The sequence below is a fragment of the Crocuta crocuta genome, unplaced genomic scaffold, assembly GCF_008692635.1.
Source record: "Crocuta crocuta isolate KB4526 unplaced genomic scaffold, BGI_CrCroc_1.0 scaffold216, whole genome shotgun sequence".
Taxonomy (NCBI): Eukaryota; Metazoa; Chordata; class Mammalia; order Carnivora; family Hyaenidae; genus Crocuta; species Crocuta crocuta.
Window position 1 is genome coordinate 7765463 of NW_027531504.1, and position 17938 is coordinate 7783400.

General features: G+C 37.8%; 1 protein-coding gene across 1 annotated transcript in view; it reads left to right on the forward strand.

Moving 5' to 3' along the window:
* Nucleotides 1–14549, forward strand: part of UBE2N (ubiquitin conjugating enzyme E2 N) — a 36474-nt gene extending 21925 nt beyond the window's left edge. Inside the window, exons 2-4 of the mRNA XM_077772179.1 lie at nucleotides 12572–12818; nucleotides 13012–13152; nucleotides 13814–14549. Coding sequence (XP_077628305.1) covers nucleotides 12572–12818; nucleotides 13012–13152; nucleotides 13814–13854 — 429 coding nt within the window. The 3' untranslated portion in view covers nucleotides 13855–14549. The remainder of the gene's footprint in view (nucleotides 1–12571; nucleotides 12819–13011; nucleotides 13153–13813) is intronic.
* The last annotated feature ends 3389 nt before the right edge of the window (nucleotides 14550–17938 follow it).

Here is a 17938-nt window from a genome sequence, read left to right on the forward strand (position 1 = left end):
CCCCCCTCCCCCCCCCCCCCCCCCCATCCCTGGGACTTTTTTCAGTAGTAGAGCTGTTCATTCCACCAGTATGGAATGTGAGACACTGTCCTGCTTAGTATTAGGGCTGCAAATGTTACACCTCGGCCTTGACCTATAGGGACTAGTGTGGCTGGGGAGTCAGATGGGGGACAGTGTACAAGGGATAGTTTTCTGCAGAAGGTGCACTCCTGCCGCCCAACAATACTCCTGCTTTTTTAGTCAGCGTCTAGTTAATTGCTTATCTCTTAAGTGACAGTTGACTTTCAAAATGATAGAAATGCTTCTTTGTGGGCAAAATAATGGTTAGTGTCTTAAATGTCTTAGATCTACTTCCTAATTCTCCATAGCAAAAGGATATTGGGTATGTGGAGCTAGCTGTGTGGATTATGTGTGGTAGGAGCACAGAATGTGGGGCTAGGCTTTCTGGGCTTGACTTATAGCTGTGCCAAGTACTAGCTTGTACAGCCTACTTGACCTCTACTTCTTTCTCTCTTTAATATATTAATCTAGCTCTAGGGTGGTTGAAAGGGTTAGAGTGCAGAGAAGAGCCTGCCATAATACTTAGCCTTATAGTGTTGATTATTACTGCTTTCTGATTTTGCAAAGATGCTGCTTCACTGTAAAATGAGTATCTTCTCAGTGTGCATAAACTTCATGATTTATTTATTAGTTCCACCAAACAGATGATCTTAAACATAACCCCCTGAAATGGGACATAGATCTTTTTAAGGCATAGTCAATGCCTACTTGTCAACAGTGGGTAGGGAAATGGGGTGTTTGAGGTAAATACTATATTCTGATTTTATTAGAATTGTTTTGATTTTAGTATGGTCAATTTCCCGTGAATTAGACAACAATAAAGTTGATTTGTATAGCTGCTAAACTGAGGTTTTATTCTTTAATCCAGAGTATTTAGGATCTTGCCCTGCACAGCTTTAGGGGGTGCCATTCATGCCAATTGTGATCTGAATGGTCCTCTCTTGGAGCTGTGTAGTGTGGCAGGCTTGTTAAATGAGCTTATTTTGGGGGGAGAGAGGAACTCTAATATCTGTTTGCTTTCTAATTTATCTCAGAGTTAGTATGCAGTATGTGAAAAAAAAAACCCATTTTCTTCTTGTGGTTTGGATTTTGGACAAAATTGTGTCAGTAGCACAATTGAATTGAGAATGCAAATCTGGACCAACTGTAACTTGTTTTTGTTTGCCTCACTGAAAATTTCAACTGCTTTTGCTTCTGTCCATCTTTTTGTCTGTTAATGTAAGCATAGGACTTAACCTCTTAGTGGAGATCTCAGGCATTTTACAATTAAATTTTGTTGTGATTACCCCATTTGAAACCTGATGTTTCTAGTGATCAAGGGTTAGGTAAGTAATATATGGTAGCTGTACAAGTGTAGCCACTAGTTTGTAGGCTAGTAAAAGTGACTAGTTATGTCATACAGTTTGCAAAGAATATTGATTAATTTACTTGTAAAGCAATCAGGAAAGCAGGGTGCAGTGACATGGTAAATGAAAAAGTGTAAAAATATTAAACTGTTTTTAAGGGCTTTTATTTTTATCAGAATAAAATATAAACATACTAAAATGTTAATTAGATTTTGGTTATTAGGACTGTGGCTTATTTAAGTTGATACTGTATTTTTCTTTAATGAGCAGGTGAAAAATAATTGGGAAAGAAAGCTGGTACCATTAGCATCACATTTCTTCTTTATTTAGATATTGGGCATTGGCATAGATGCTGAGGATACAGTCCATAATCCCTATTCCCTCAACAGGGAGGGCAAAATATTGAACAGTAATTTCAGGGTAAAGAGCATTATCAAAGGGACCTTCTACTGGAAGGAAATATATAGCAGTAAGATTTAACCCATTCCAATAATAAAGTTTCCAGTCAATTTTAGTGCTAGAGAGAACCTTTGAAATGTTCAAGGGACTACATTTTAGAAGACCAGGGAGGTAATTGAATTTGTGTGCTTGTATAACAAATTGGTACAGTTAGAATTGAGATTAAATTCAGATATCTTAGTTCCAAGTTTTTTCCCAGTAGGTGTACCAGGCAGTCTAGTTGAAGTTGGCTCTCTCAATGTAAAATTAGCTCCTTCTTTAAAGGCTGTTAAACTAGGTAGAAGTTCTTTGATAAAGAGGTTAGCCGACTTGGGTGCTCTCCTTTGATCTCATTTAATCCCAAAGAGATATTTAGCCTCTTAACCTCTTCATCCACATGTACCCCTTATTCTATTACTTCTTACCTTTTCTTCACTTTCTTCTCTATCTAGCTTAGACTTTGCATTTATAGCAAGCAGTGGAGGTCAACTTTGACTAGTTTGAGTAGAAATAGTGTTTATTGAGTTATTAGGTGTACCTCACATGATCTTCAGAGGAGCCAAAGAAAGAGGCATTCAGGAAAGGAGGCTCAGAATTTCAACATGGTGGAGACTTGGCTGCCTGCATTGTGTGCGTCATCCTTAGCAGTTTGATTGCAGATGCCAAATACAGCATGCTGCTGTGGAAGTCCTTCCGTTGCTGTCGGGAGGAAACGACTTCACAGTCGATCCTTGTGTATTTTAGCTTTGATACACAGGTTTTGACTGAGCCTAGGTCTTACATGCTGGGCAGACAGCTAGGAAATTTTCTGACTCTAAAGCTGATATTGAGGGAGGTGGGAATCCATAAAGGCTAAGGGGGTATTTCCCAAAAAGGCTATTTTGCTTGTCAGGTTGTTAAAAGGAATGATGAAGGTCTGCTGTGAACCTCATTTTGCCTTATGCTGCCAGGCATTCTTTCTATGTGACCATAGATAAGTTTTTTTTGATATTCAAACTTCCACATTCTTAAGCTCCCAGTTTGAACATTGCACTTAGGAAGAGGAGGGAAGATATGAATGAATGGGGGGGGGAGGGAAGGGATTGTACTATTGCCTAATAGACAAGTTTGTAGACAGATGGCTAAAATTATACATAAAGGCCTTAAAATGAATAATCAACTTCAAATAACCAGTTAAAATTTTAAGAAAGAAACCCACAATTGAGGTAATTTCTAACTTAAATGCTGAATTTTAAAGTACGTAGTCACTGGTTTTTGCTAATACTTCCCATAATTTTAGTTTTCACTGTATAGAAATAGACACTTAAAAATTGTCCTATTTTCATTCAGGATGAATACAGAAGACTTTTCCTCCCCTGTCTACTAAATTATATACTTCTTCCCAGAATCTAAAATATGCAAATATTTAAAAAATGCTTTTTGATGGGTTTGTTATTGGTACCCTAAGGACCTTTTTCAACAGCCCCAATCTCAATGAAGTGTTATTAAGCTAGATCCTCTCTTCGGAGTTCTGAGACCTCATTCCTAAGACGCAGAATTCATTAAGACAGAAGGACAGTTGCATTATTCAGATCATTAAAGACATACTTACAATTTTTGAGCTGGTGCTAAAGAAAGTCCAGGCAATGAAGGGGGAAAAATAGTTGAGAGGGAGGGAGGCAAACCATAAGAGACTCTTAAATACTGAGAACAAACTGAGAGTTGATGGGGTGGGAGAGAGGGGAAAAGCGGTGGTGGACATGGAGGAGGGCATTTGTTGGGATGAGCACTGGGTGTTATATGGAAACCAACTTGACAAACTATTAAAAAAAAAAAGAATCATGAGTATTTTGTGAAAGAGTATTTGGCATTGTCTTTAAACTGTGATGCCAGTGTTTAGAAATCTTTCAAAAACAGAAAAAGAAAAGATGGAGATGAAAAGTTTCCTTTCCAGAAAAATTTTAAAAGATTTTTGTATCTTCAGAAATAAGCAAGGTCATGATGTGCTCCTAGTATAGTGCTGTTGTTAGTAACTAATTCCTAATCACACTTGTACCATCTTCTCTAAGACCTTGACATACCCCACTCTAAAATGCATCTTTCAAAAATTGACTAGGGGTGCCTGGGTAGCTCAGTTGTTTGAGCATCCGACTCTTGGTTTTGGCTCAGGACATAATCTTATGGTTGTGGGTTCAAGCCTTGCATCAAGCTCTGTGCTGTCAGCGAGGAGCCTGCTTGGGATTCATTCTCATTCCCATTCCCCCTCCCCCTTCCCCTTGACTCCCTCGCCCCCTCCCATTTCTCTCTGCCCCTCCCCCACTCACACTCTCTCAAAATAGACTTAAAAAATGTGAAAATTGACTTTCATGGGTACTTCATACTCAGTGCAAAATAAATTCTTCAGGGGCAAGTGTCTTTGTTTTATTCTTCCTTTGAATTAGTTGATACCACAATGTTGTGTATAAAATAAACATTTGTTAGTAAATCCTATTTCAAAGTCACAACATTTCAGAGCATGGAGGTTTTGTATAATATAAGAGATAGGCAAAGTGGCATATTATGTAATAATTCCAGGTCAAAATGGCATACACCAATTTTTCCATCAAATAAAGCAGACTTATTCTACTTCATTTATGTTAAGACTGTATACTTCAATTGCCAGTCCCAAAGGGAAAAAATAAGTGACATTATGGTTTAAATTAATTTACCTCTTTCATGAAGCACTTCTTCATGATTATGAAGTACTGAAAATAGCCCCTCCTTTACTTCTGTTCTATATAGTCCTGTCAGACATTTGACATTTACTGTATATTGTTGTCTTTCTGAATACCATTGAGATTGAGCAATTAGGCTCTGAAGACAGACTGAGTAATGAGTAAACCCAATAACCTGGATTTTAATCTTGACTCTGTCACTTGCTAACTTTGGTTATAATGTAAATGGTCACTCTTAGTTTCTCATTTCCCTCATTTGTAAAATGGGTATTAAGATTAAGTGAGTTAATAATACATGTAGAGCACTTAAGTTACTATTTGGCTCAGTTAGTTTTTATTGTTACTTGATCTTTTGATTCTCTGCCTATCTGGGCACAGTGCTTGATAATTGCATAGAGTCCTTGCCCTTACGGAATTTACAGACTAGTGGGGGAAGGAAAAGAAACAGACTACAGTATGACCTGATATGCTTAGTAGGACAAAAGAATTGGGAGGTGCTGGACAAGGAATTCAGCCTAATGGTTTCCCTTGTTGTAGGCATACTCTGTTAGTAGGATTTTCAGATTTTTGTCTGTTGTCAATGATTGGAATAATTTTAAATGCCATTCCTGGGGTGGAAGTTACCAACTAACACAGTAAGTATAGTAATTCTTCTTCTCAGCCTGTGTGGTACCTAAGCCTGCATTTATTCAGTGAACAAGCATTTACTTAGCACTTCATTCACCACCACCATTTGCTGTCTGAAGTTCCCACCTTCAAACAGTTTAGGGCCTGACTAACAACAGTAGGCCTGACTAGGGCCTAACAGTTATTGTCCTAGCTATAGTAAGAGGAATGGTAGAAATGCCCGGGAAACTGGAAGTACAGGGGAGATGCTTCCAGACTAATTCAAACCAGAGAAACAAGTTGGTTGCCTATACCTAGCTTTTCAGAGGTGCCTTGTTAGCACAGTAGATAGCACATCAGTCTCCTATACCTAGCTTTTCAGAAATCCTTCTCTGGCTTCCACATCTCCTTCCTTTTTGCTGAATTTAACACAGTCTTGGGTTGAGAGAAAAAAACTAGAGATTTATTTCTAGCCCAGATCATTCTGTCCCATCTCTTGGGTATTACTCCAAGTTGAATACAGAGTACAGTTGACCCTTGAACACGAGTTTGAACTGTGCTGGCTCACTTACACGTGAGGCCACTTATATATGGATCTTTTCATTTTAATAAATGCAGCAGAGTACTGTTGATGTATTTTCTCTTCCTTATGATTTTAACATTCTTTTTTCTCTAGCTTCAATGTAAGAATGCAGTGTGTAATATATAAAATTTGTGTTAATTTGTAAGGCTTCTGGTCAGTAGTAGGCTGTTAGTAGTTAAGTTTTGGGGAGTCACAGGTTATGTATGGATTTTCAACCATGCAGGGGGCCAATGCCCCTAACTCCTGTGTTCACTTTCTATTACTTATCAGTCCAACTGGAAATAAAGCTTTTCATTAAAGGGATACCTTGGTCTAAACTCTAAGATGTAGTCCTTGATACCTAGAGCCTTTGAAACAGCTTCTTCCATTTTTTTCCTCCTTTTCAGAGAAGGAAATTGTGAGGTTGATGCATGTGGGAGTAGAGGGGGGAAAAAGAGGGTGGTGGGGGGTGTGCCTTGAATTGTTATTCTCATCTGGCTTTAGGATGAGCATTTTTTTTTTAAACTTTGTGAATTAGAGTAAAATAATTTATGAGCCATTTGTGAAGGAAAAGGTGTTGAAATAGGTAAATGAGGACTTTCGTCCACTAGGGGGTAGTGTGGACTGTAAAAATTAAAATTATTCCTCAGGGATTGACCCTTAATTTCTTCATGCAGTTGTGTTGTTTGAATTAATTTTTGTGCATGCTAGGTTTTTTTCAAAATTCCTGCAAATCACTATTTTTAAGTGCAATCTTGTGACTGTAACAAATAATAACACTTATCTATGTTCCTGTTTTTAGTGATTCAGATGTTCTGACATTACTTTTTGTATAGAATTTTTGGAGGGGAAAAAGTGATGCTTTTAAGTTTCTCTGCTATATTTTACTCACTATATGAAATAAAATTATTTTAATGACTTGTAAGTAACATCATTCTAACAGGATTGTCTTGTGTTTCAATATCCTGTACAGTAGCTACTAACCCCATGTGGCTGTTGAGCAGTTGAACTGTGGCTAGTTTGAATTGATATGGGTTATAAATGTAAATTACTGGATTTTGAAAACATGTGAAAAAGATTGTAAAATGTTAATAATTTATATATATGTATATATATACCTTAAAGTTTATTTATTTTGAGAGAGCTCTCATGGTGGAGAGGCAGAGAGAGAGAGGGAGACAGAATCTCAAGCAGGCTCTGCACCTTCAGTGCAAAAGCCCAAGGGAGGGCTCAAACCCATGACCTGAGCCAAAACCAAGAGTCACACGTTTAACGGACTGAGTCACCCAGGTGCCCCAATTATTTTTATATTGATTATGTGTTGAAATGATGCTATTGGAGTATTTTGTTAAAGAAAACAAAAAAGTTTACCTGTTTCTTTACTTTTTAAAGTGGCTAGTAGAAAATTTAATATTATATTTGCAGCTCATATTTCTTTTGGACAGCACTGCTATAGAGAAAATATTCATCAACTGTTTTTATCATGCTGTACATACCTCTAACTGGCCTTAAGATTTGTAGGGAAGTGTAATGGGGAAATTGAGCACAACTTTGGCTCCGTTTCTAATCCCAGCCAGAATAAATACAGTCACTTCTACTATAAGGAGATACTGTGTGTTCCTAAAATTCATTGTGTTAACTGAAATTGTCAGTAAAAACCACATAACTCATGGATAAAATGTTAGGGGCATGACTCTTAAAAATGTTGGTAACGTTTTTTTAAATGTCCACTTAGAGGGTGATGTTGTAGATGCCCTTAAGTAGTTTACAACTGTGCGTATAATGAAAAATTGGCTTTTGCTTTATCAGTAATTCCAAAAAAGGATCCCTTGTTAATATTTTAGAATTGCTTAAAGACAGGGTTAACAGAGGTTGGCATCACGGAGGCATCTGTCAGGTTTTCTAAAGAATGAATTGTGGTAACAAGATTGATACATTGTCAACTATAGTCAGATGGCTCTTGGGTGAAATGATCTAAAATATCTGTAATTGGTACTATTAGTAATACATTGCATTTTGTGTTGCAGATAATATTCTGAATAGGGGAAAACTGATTGCTGTAGATGTATGTTGGAAGTGTATAAAGTTACTAACTTTTCTCGTATGCATATTACCACTCTTTTTCTAGGAACACGGTTTATTATCTAGAATTTTACTGTACATTATTCAATCATTGCCTTAAAAAATGTGTAAGACCTTCCATTGCTTCTTAGTGAGCACAAGTTATTGAACTTTAAAGTGGGAAAAAACCTAGTTCATGGGATTAAGTTGACAGACTGTCAAGTGTTGCAGTTTATTGTGGTGTATAATTCTGGGATTTGCTTTCCCAGTAGATCTATTGATGATCAGATCAATTTGATGTTACTTAATTTCTTCTTAAAGTATTTATAGCATGAAAAAAATATTTACAGCATAAACTATTATACTCCCTCTGTAAAATGAGTTTCCTTGAGACTTAATCATACTGTCCCTTAAATTCATACTCTAATTGTATGTACTTTTCTATTTTTTAGTAACTAATTCTCTAAATAGTCTAAGGTACTTTTTGTTCTGTATGACCTAAACTCAGTTGCTACCTGGGATTGGGTCCTAGGAGTGCTTTTAAACAAGTAGGTCACAGTGCAACTAATGGTTATTCTGTTTCTTTAGAAACAAACCTATTTAATAAATCTTAAGATATGTTATTGTGCCTTGCTCTTACATTCTTTTTGAGTTGGTTGTATATGGCTATGGCCTTCTTATGGGATCTCATTTGTTAAGCCTTTCTGCAGTATTAGCTCTTTTGATGGACATAGCAACTCTGCATGAGAGGTAATCTTATTATGGTATAGATAAGGCAGCTGAGGCTTAGAGCAGTGTAAATTATTTGGTCAGAAATAATAGTTAAGTAAGCAGTATGGTAGGAATTTGAACCCATTACTTACAGACATGAAGAAACCATAGTGTACTTAACCGATTGAAGCACCCAGGCACCCCTCTTTCTACCAAAAAGTAATATAAAACTAGGAGGTGTTTCATAGTTTGTGTGAATAGAAAGCAATAGGAAGGATTTCATTTCCTACCCAGTTTTGCCTTTTTTTGGGGAAAAAAATTGACTCCAACTTCTTTGGGTGAGACTTCTTCGTTTGGTTTGGATTTTATTCTTTTTTCATCCTGTAATTTGTGGTGTGGGTTTGTTTCGGAAATCAGTGCCGTATAGTCAAAGAATTATGCATCTGTTCATTATATCAAAATGTATGAGAACTTGAGAGCATATAAAAACTGTTTGAAAAAGTCTTCTACACCTTAAAGCTTATTCTAGATTGTGCCCTGTTGAAATCTTATAATTGACCAGGCCGTGTATTATGTTTACTGTTACATTTTTTAGAAAGCCTCTGATTTTGAAGAGGAACTGAAGATGAGGAAGGAATGTGGAGTCTCTGACAGTGTGTTCTGAGAGTGATTTTGAGGCTATTTTGGGATATGATCTTGGAGGCCCTTTGGCAGCTTTTTATAGCCCTAAATAGAGCTGCTACTACTTTGTGTAACCAGGGAGTGGGGTTTTGGGGCTCTTGGACCCCAGCCTTTTCTTTTTTTACCAATCTCCCTCTTAATGGGTTTCTAAAAATATGAAGACCTGGGACAAAATGAAAGGAGGATGGAGGTGAGGAGAGGCCAGAATTCAAGGAATTTTACCATCCAGTTTTTTTCTCATTCCTTTATTTACTCTTACCCTTCATCCTTAATATCTTTACTTTTTTGCTAAAAATGAAGACCGGCCTCTCTTGTTCTAATTCCATGTTGGAGGACTTCCCACAGTGGGAGGGTTCATTATTGCATCTTGAGATGTTTTTAATGCTCTAAACATGTTTTACTTTGAACCTTAAAGTAGTTGACAGCATTTTAGCTTCTCATTTGTCCTTGCATTGCCATGATTAAAACAAAGCAAAAAGCAAAAACAAAACCCCAAAACCCCCTAGTCTCTAATTAAAATACTAATGGCATTACTTTAAATGGCTATGAGTTTAATACAATTTGGGAAAGGATTTAATTTTTATCTGCATCTTACAATTATTTTAGTATATGATAGGTAAATCTTTTTTAGTATGTGCACTGTAGGCTTAGAATGAAATGGTATAACGTGTGTGTTTTTTTTTTTTGCAAGTGAAGACAGCATAAATACAGTATTCTCATTGATTATTTTTTATACTAATGCTGTCGATATAGCAGTGTTCTGAAACTTCTGATTGCACATGCTTATTCAAAATGTTGAAAATATATTATTAATACATGAAATTACACATAGTATTGTTAGTTTCCTTTATTGCATATTAACATTTTTTTGGCTATTTGTAAGTTGTTTATAAATAGCAGTTAGATTATTTCTTTCCATGCCTGAATGGATCCTTTTGTTTTCCTCCTCTGATGTGCACATCCTGCTTTGAATAACCCTGCTTTAATGTTAAAGATGAAATTCTGATAGTTGATGTGCACATCCTGCTTTGAATAGCCCTGCTTTAATGTTAAAGATGAAATTCTGGTAGTTTATTCCTTGTTCTTTGTAACATCAAATAGATTCATAATTCAGAAAGTATTTATGGAACATCTGTGGTGCCAGGCACTGTTCCAGATGCTGAGGATATAGCAGTAAATAAAACACGCACAAAACTCCTTTTATGGCACTTCCAGTCTGAACAAAATAAGTTAGATATGTAATATGTTATTAGTGCTTGTGGAGATAAAGTAGGGGAACAGGGATAGGGAGGGAGGGTGGGGGTTAGGGTGGAATGGGGTTTTGCAGTTTCAATTATGGAGGCTTCACTGAGAAGACACATTTGCATGAAGATCTTAGGAGCTGAGAGAGCAAACCAGATAGAAATTTGGGGGGAAAAGAGCAAGTGCAGAGCTTTTGAGGGAGCAGTATGGCATGTTGGAGAACTACAAAGAAGCTAATCTGGGTGAAACAAAGTGCCAGGGTGGAAGTAGGTTGGGGGAAACATAGCTGAAGATGAGTTAAAAGTAGGTTGAGTGAAGGGACCATATAAAACCTCTTCTTGGGGAGCTGTTATAAGGACTTTGAAAGGTTTATGAAATAACAGACCCAGGAGGGAGTGGGGAACAAGGTCAGAAGCAGGAAGTACAAAGTTGGGCTATTGCAGTATGCCAGGTGAGAACTTGATGGTGGCTTGGATTGGAAGTGTAGCCATGGGGTGGTAAAAAGTAGTCCAGTCGTGGATATATTTTGAAGTTTAAGCTGACAAAATCTGCCTGTCAGATTAGATGTGGTGGGTTATGAAGGAATAGGTTTGATCCCGTTGGAAGGGTGTATTTATGGTTAACTGATATAAAGAAGGCTTTGAGGGAGGAGCAGGTTGAGGGTGGGGCATGCTAAGTTTGGTGCTTATTAGACACTCAAGGAGCTCTTGAACAGGTCATTATGGATGGAGAAAGTGTGATCCAGGGGAGAGATCTTTGCCGGATATGAGTTTGGGAAAGCATCATATACAGAGTGTATTTAGTATTTAGATTCATTGGACTATATGGGATCACTGTGGAGGTGTGTAGTAGAGAAGGTCTAGGACAGGGCCCTGGGGCACTTCAGTGTTGGGGAGATAGGAACCAACACAGAGGTTGCTGCCAGACTAATAGGAAGACAGGAGAGCATGGCTAATGGAAGTTGGGTGAGGAGCGAGGAACAAGGAGGAGGGCAGGCCAGCTGGATAAGATGTTCCCTTTAGGTCAAATAAGATGAAGATTAAGCATTGGGCATTTGATTTAACTGTGCAGGAATCATGGGTGACCTCAACAAGCAGGTTAGTGGCTAGACTCTGGAGAGTTGTGTTCAAGATAGGAGGAGAGGAGAGAAATTGGAGACAAGCAAGCATAAATAACTTTCAATAAACAGTTGAGCAGTGGGGTGTTAGCTGGTCTGGGGAGAGTAAGGTCAAGGTTATTTGCTCCTCTTACTGGGCAAAATTACAGCAGGTTTGTAGTTTGGGATAAATCCAATAAAGAAGGGAAAGTGATGATTCAGGAGAGGAAGGAGATGCTAGAGCAATGTCCTTGAATAGGTGAGAAGGAGATAAGGTCTAGTGCTTTCTTTAGAGGAGAGGTCAGTCTTAGCTAAGAATGATGGCCATTTTATCCATAGTGACACGAGGAACCTTCGAGTTCTTTAGGAGAGAGAAAGATGGAAAAGAGAATTAAGAACTGATTGTTGTGGAGCAGCAGAGTTTGTCGCCAGGGGTGTACATATTTCTCTAGCCCTGTTGAGGTGCTTAGGCACTTGGCCCTCCTACATTCCCTTCTCTTTTTCAGAGGAAAGATTTTTAGTGACTTTTAGCACTGATTTTACTTTTTATTTATTAAAACGATTTTATTTTTAATTTCCACACCCAGTATGGAGCTTAAACACTCAACCCTGAGATCAAGAGTCACATGCTCCATTGACTGAGCCAGCCAGGTGCCCTGAATTTTACTTTATAAACAGCTTGGTTTGAGTGGAGTTTAAAGAGAGCAAGTTGCCTTTACTAATGTGATAATGCCAGTGTTACTTTCCTTTTTCTCTTCCCTCTCCCCTTTCCTCACTTCTCAACTAAATATAAAATCGGTTTCATTAGCTTAATTTTTATTATCAACATTTTTGGACATTTGTGGCTACAGTATATATGTGTCATCAGTATTCATTTGCTCTTGCATTCGGCTGATTGGGATGATTTAAATAGTTTTTTCTTTGAACTTTTGAGTTTTATAAAATGAATAAAAACCCATCAGGAGATTGGAGAGGTTCTGTTATGCCCAATTCCAAGAGGTGAACTGCATAATTTTTATTATGGTGTTCAGCAAAGTTACATTTGTGTGACAAATGCATTGTTTTTCTGTTGTAGGAAACCCAGCGTTTGCTGGCGGAACCAGTTCCTGGCATTAAAGCAGAACCAGATGAGAGCAACGCCCGTTATTTTCATGTGGTCATTGCTGGCCCCCAGGATTCCCCCTTTGAGGGAGGGACTTTTAAGCTTGAACTATTCCTTCCAGAAGAATACCCGATGGCAGCCCCTAAAGTACGTTTCATGACCAAAATTTATCATCCTAATGTAGACAAGTTGGGAAGAATATGTTTAGATATTTTGAAAGGTAAGTGTTAACTTTTATCAATATATGCTATTAAGATTACTCCTTTTTTCTCTTAAGCATTCCATATTGAGAATCTGAACGTTGTAATCTTGCCTATTATATATAAAGACCAGGAAGGTCTGTGGGAATGAAATGCAGTAGTTCTGGGGCTGTTGTTTCATGCCTGATCATTCTGGGCCTGTTCTCTTCCTAGATAAGTGGTCCCCAGCGCTGCAGATCCGCACAGTTCTGCTATCTATCCAGGCGTTGTTAAGTGCTCCCAATCCAGACGATCCATTAGCAAACGATGTAGCGGAGCAGTGGAAGACCAACGAAGCCCAAGCCATAGAAACAGGTATTTAATATCCATTCTCCTTCACACTACCTCCACTTTTTAAAACAAATATACTACGTTTTAAAAAACTTCTTTTAGAGTCTTAACAAAAATAAAAAATAATATAAAGAGGAGTAAGTCAGATCCTGCTTCTAAGTATATGAGCACCTTTTAATGGATGTTTAAGCTCCACCTGATGGTCTGCTTCTTGACCCCCAAATTAAAGACAGCCTGTAATAGGGAGCTCTTCAACTCTTGTATAACCTATACCTGGTGCCTCAGATACTGAGTGTGTACTATTTATCTAGCAGGACATAGAAATAATGGAAAACTTTTTAACGCCTTGAGCTGCTTTGTTTTTCATCTGATTAATAAGACTGTATCACTTCAGAGCTAGGGAGTTTGATATCATTGAGCTTCCTGCTACAGATTTTAACAAAATTAGTGGAGAGCATTATATATCTAGAAATGAAGGAGACAAGTCTTCTCATGATGTTGAATTTTGTAGAACTTCTGGATTCCACTCTATTGTTTTGGTAATTAGACATACATAGGCTTTCTGTCTGACCCAGATGACAGAAAAATGGCGTGAATTAACTTAATACTACTTAATTTTTATAGAGTTTGGAAAGTAACATTAAGCTAAGTCAAATAATAATTGAGTGTTTGTTTTTGTCTGCAGCTAGAGCATGGACTAGGCTATATGCCATGAATAATATTTAAAATCGATCTGATCATCCAGTGTGCATCATTTCTCCTGTTCTGCCAAGACTTCTTCCTTTTTTGTTTGCATTTAATGGACACAGTCTTAGAAACATTACAGAATAAAAGCCCAGACATCTACAGTCCTTTGGTGATTAAATGCACATTAGCAAATCTTTGTCTTGTCCTGATTCACTGTTGTAAAGCATGAGCAGAGGCTAGAAGTACCATCTGGATTGTTGTGAAATGTTTAAAAGCAGTGGCACCTCTCTGTTTTTATCCATTTCCCCCATGATGGTTAAGGTATAAAGCACTGTGAATGAAGGTAGTTGTCAGGGTTAGCTGCAGGGGTGTGGGTGTTTTCTCTCTATTATTTTTTTTTGAGGGGGGGAGAGGTAGTTTTATTTTAATTTTGTGGGCTCCTTCCCCCCCTTTTTATGGTGATCTAATTGCATTGGGTAAAAGCAGCTAACCAGTTCTTTAGAATATGCTCTCTAGCCAAGTCTAACTTTATTTAGACGCTGTAGATGGACAAGCTTGATTGTTTGAACCAAAATGGGAACATTAAACAAACATCACAGCCCTCACTAATAACATTGTGACTTTGCTGTCAAGTGTAGAATCCTTCCTTCAAAAAAAGCTTGTGACCATTTTGTATGGCTTGTCTGGAACTTCTGTAAATCTTATGTTTTAGTAAAATATTTTTTGTTATTCTACTTTGCCTTTGTACAGTTTATTTTACTGTGTTTATTTCATTTTCCCATTGTGACAATCGTATTTAAAAATTAAAACTGATGGAACTTTGTTTTGGTCTTCACCATCTGACAAGTTGAATGACAAGAGGTTGGATTTTGCCAGTTTCTTTTCACTGATGCAAACTTGTGTTAAAATATCACTAAATGGAGTATTTATAAGCTGGCCCTGAGCATGCATAAAGCATTGGTATCTGATATTTTTTTTTTTTACCTCCTGGAAATTTGAAATAAATGTGTTTGTGTTGTCTGATTAGGTAGATGATCATTGGTGTCTTGCCATGATGTTTGAAAATTACTGTACAGGAGAGTCACAGCAAAGCAGCCGTGTGACTGGCTCTGTGTAGGACTCACATGTTGTGCCGCATTTGTCTGGCATTTGGGATATGACCTTTTTCTCAGTTTTTGTCTGAAAACTTCACGTGTAACCACTGGTATGTGCTGTTAGGAAACACCAGTCTGAGAATCATTTGGGGTTTGCTGAGGCATTTATGAGTCTTCCTTGTAGACCTGACGAGCAGATCTCAAGCAACCAGCTTGCATAAGGGTCATCCGAAAAGTTTCTTCCTTTGTGAGCCTCACGTCCTCAGTTCGTAATTCTTACTTTCATCCTTCAGTATTTGCTCTGGGAGCTATTGTTTGATATTCAGTAATTTTTTCTGCATTGACAGAGTTCCTCCCTTTAAAAAAACCTGTTCTTTCCCACCATTTCCATATCTGATTTCTGATCCTTATTATTTTTAAGTGAAGCCAGTCCCAAGTATGTAAATGTTAACCTGCGGGTTGGAACCTTTGTCTCCTGCAATTTAAGGTAATGGATATTGTAGCCCATCTGAATTCCCCTACTCTTTATTCTTATAACTTCTGGAGTTTCTTCAGAATGTGGTGTATTTTATTGTGCTCCTATGTAAGATGAATTATCTATTAAAATTACATTTTCAACATAACAGAAGTTTTTGATGACTGGTAACTGTATCCTTCCAAATAAAATGTATTGCTTGGAAACAAATGTTAGTTTAATTCAGAATAAAATTGTTCGTAACCTTAATGTTGCAAATTTAAAGCTCTTAGGAGCAGTTATCATTTATAACAGTTCTTGTGCTTGTGCAGAGCGTGTCTTGCAACTAAGGAAGCTGAATCTCATTCTGGGGCCAAAACGAACACTCGGGCAGTTCAGTGGAGAGCAGCTTTATGTAATGCAGGTGGCCCTGCTCGTGATGATAGCTGGTATCACATAGCAATTTGTAAGTCCTAAAATTCCAGATTTAAATCCATTGTACTGTAAAAATATGTCTAGAATAGGACTCTCATGTCTGCTGAATTGGAGTTATATAAGTACTGAAATGGAATAATTCCCTGTTTTTGTTGCAGATAGGAACTCCTGATTTCATGGCATCATATTTTTTCCCTTTGTAATGTTGCTAAGAGTCCCCATTGTTTTGATAAGACTCTTTCTTAAGCAGTGAGATGAAAGGAGGCAGGCAGTTTGTTGATTGAACTTGCTTAGGATTGAAAAGGCTCTGGGAGAGGCCAGGGTAGATTTCAGAAACTGGCAGCTACATCTGGGTTTGGGGCCTGTTTTCCTTGGTGCACACAGTGTGTTTGGTTAAAATATTTTGAATTCAGTGCCAGCATTTTTAAAAATCAGGAGATTTCATGTGAAAATCCAGAATTTTGGTAACTTGAATGATCTGAAGATCTGGCCACTGCAGACATGACCAGCCTTTGTGCGCAGCACCGTCTGGGAGGAGCTGAGCAGCAGCTGCCCTAACAAAGAGGTTGTCATTCTTTTCTCTTCCAATGACTCTCCAGTTGGTTAGAGTCCCCTACCAGCCCACTTGCTCCTTTATGTAGTTCCCTTCCTCTTCCCTTGTAAGCCTTTGATTTTGTAACTCCTAAGCTTAAGGAGTTTTTTTGTTAATTTGACAAAAGTTTAATATGCACCCAACACTGTACTCCTTGGGGAGGATTAGGTGAATGAGACTGGCATGGGGCTTTCCCTTTTGGACCTTCTGATGGGGTAGGGGCATGGACAAACAGCAGTCCCAGCTCTGTCCTGGAGAAGGGAAGAAGTACTGGTCAAGGTCTGCTCATCTGGACTCGAGCCAGATGAACACCTTTAGGCAGGAGGAACAGCATGTGCAAAAAGCCCTGGGGGAGAAGAAAAGAGTCTAAATATGTAAGCGGCTTCTTAAAAATCGACTCGGCCCATTAGGAGGAGCTTTTCTGAAATCCTGAGGCATTGATAGGAGCTTTTATGGTTTTTTGATTTTTTTGTTTTGTTACACTGCTTTGCTAATTGTTTCCACACTAGTTATTCTTGGTCCTGCCTAATAAGATCTTAGATCTGACATGCATTGAACTTAAACTCTACCCTAGACCAAGAACATACTTCAATACAAAATTTCAGAAGCATTTTATTTTATTCCCTGCCCCACCCCCTACAGAAACATCTTAAAATAAGCTTAAATACAAGCTAATATAGCTACAGGTGCTGCATAGTTTAGCACTGTTCAAGGAGAATAGGGCAGGAAATCTGGTATCCTGCAAGACATCATAAACAATTTTAGCAAAGTGGAACTATTGGCGTCTTAGGAATTGGCTTTATTTTTCTATTTGACGATTCAGGAATCTCTTTTGGCTATTCTAGCCATATCAATTTTTGTCAGTTGCAGCAGCAAAGGTTTAAAAAAGTAGCCTTATCTAGCAAAGCTGGCCCAAAAACAGATAGTTAAAATGCCATGATTATAGGGCAGCTAATTCATCAGCCTATTTAAGAAAAATGTAATATTTCATTGGAATAATGTATTTTTGGGCTGGGGGTAACATTTAGCTATTTAGCATGCTGCTTAATTTAAGGAATTATATCAGGGTTTATTTTTTAAATGATCACAAAAGCAAAACATGTTGAATGTAATAACTTGAAAAAAATATGAAGAATAAAAATCTGTAATCTTCCACCCAGACTGGTGATACTTTGTTTGATACTTTGACCATATCCCCATGTGTTAATTCCATTTCTCACTGATGTTGGAAATTGGGAGGATTTGTTCCAGGAGTTAGCTTTGCTACAGCTTATTACAAATTGGGTAAATTTCCCCTGGCTGCACAACTAGGAGTTGGGTTACAGTTTTTCCTGTTAAGTGTAGAGCTCAACGGGAAGAGTTCAGGTCTTTCTTCCCAGTTACAACTTTGGCAACCTTCAGCTGGTCTCATTTCATCTGTGCCTCTTGCTGTGGTGGTTCAGTTGTCCGAATGCAGACTGGCTACACTGCCAGGCATCTACTGATTCGATGTAATTGATTCAAGTTTCTGATTGGTGTAATAGAATAATTGCTTAAATATTTAGACTT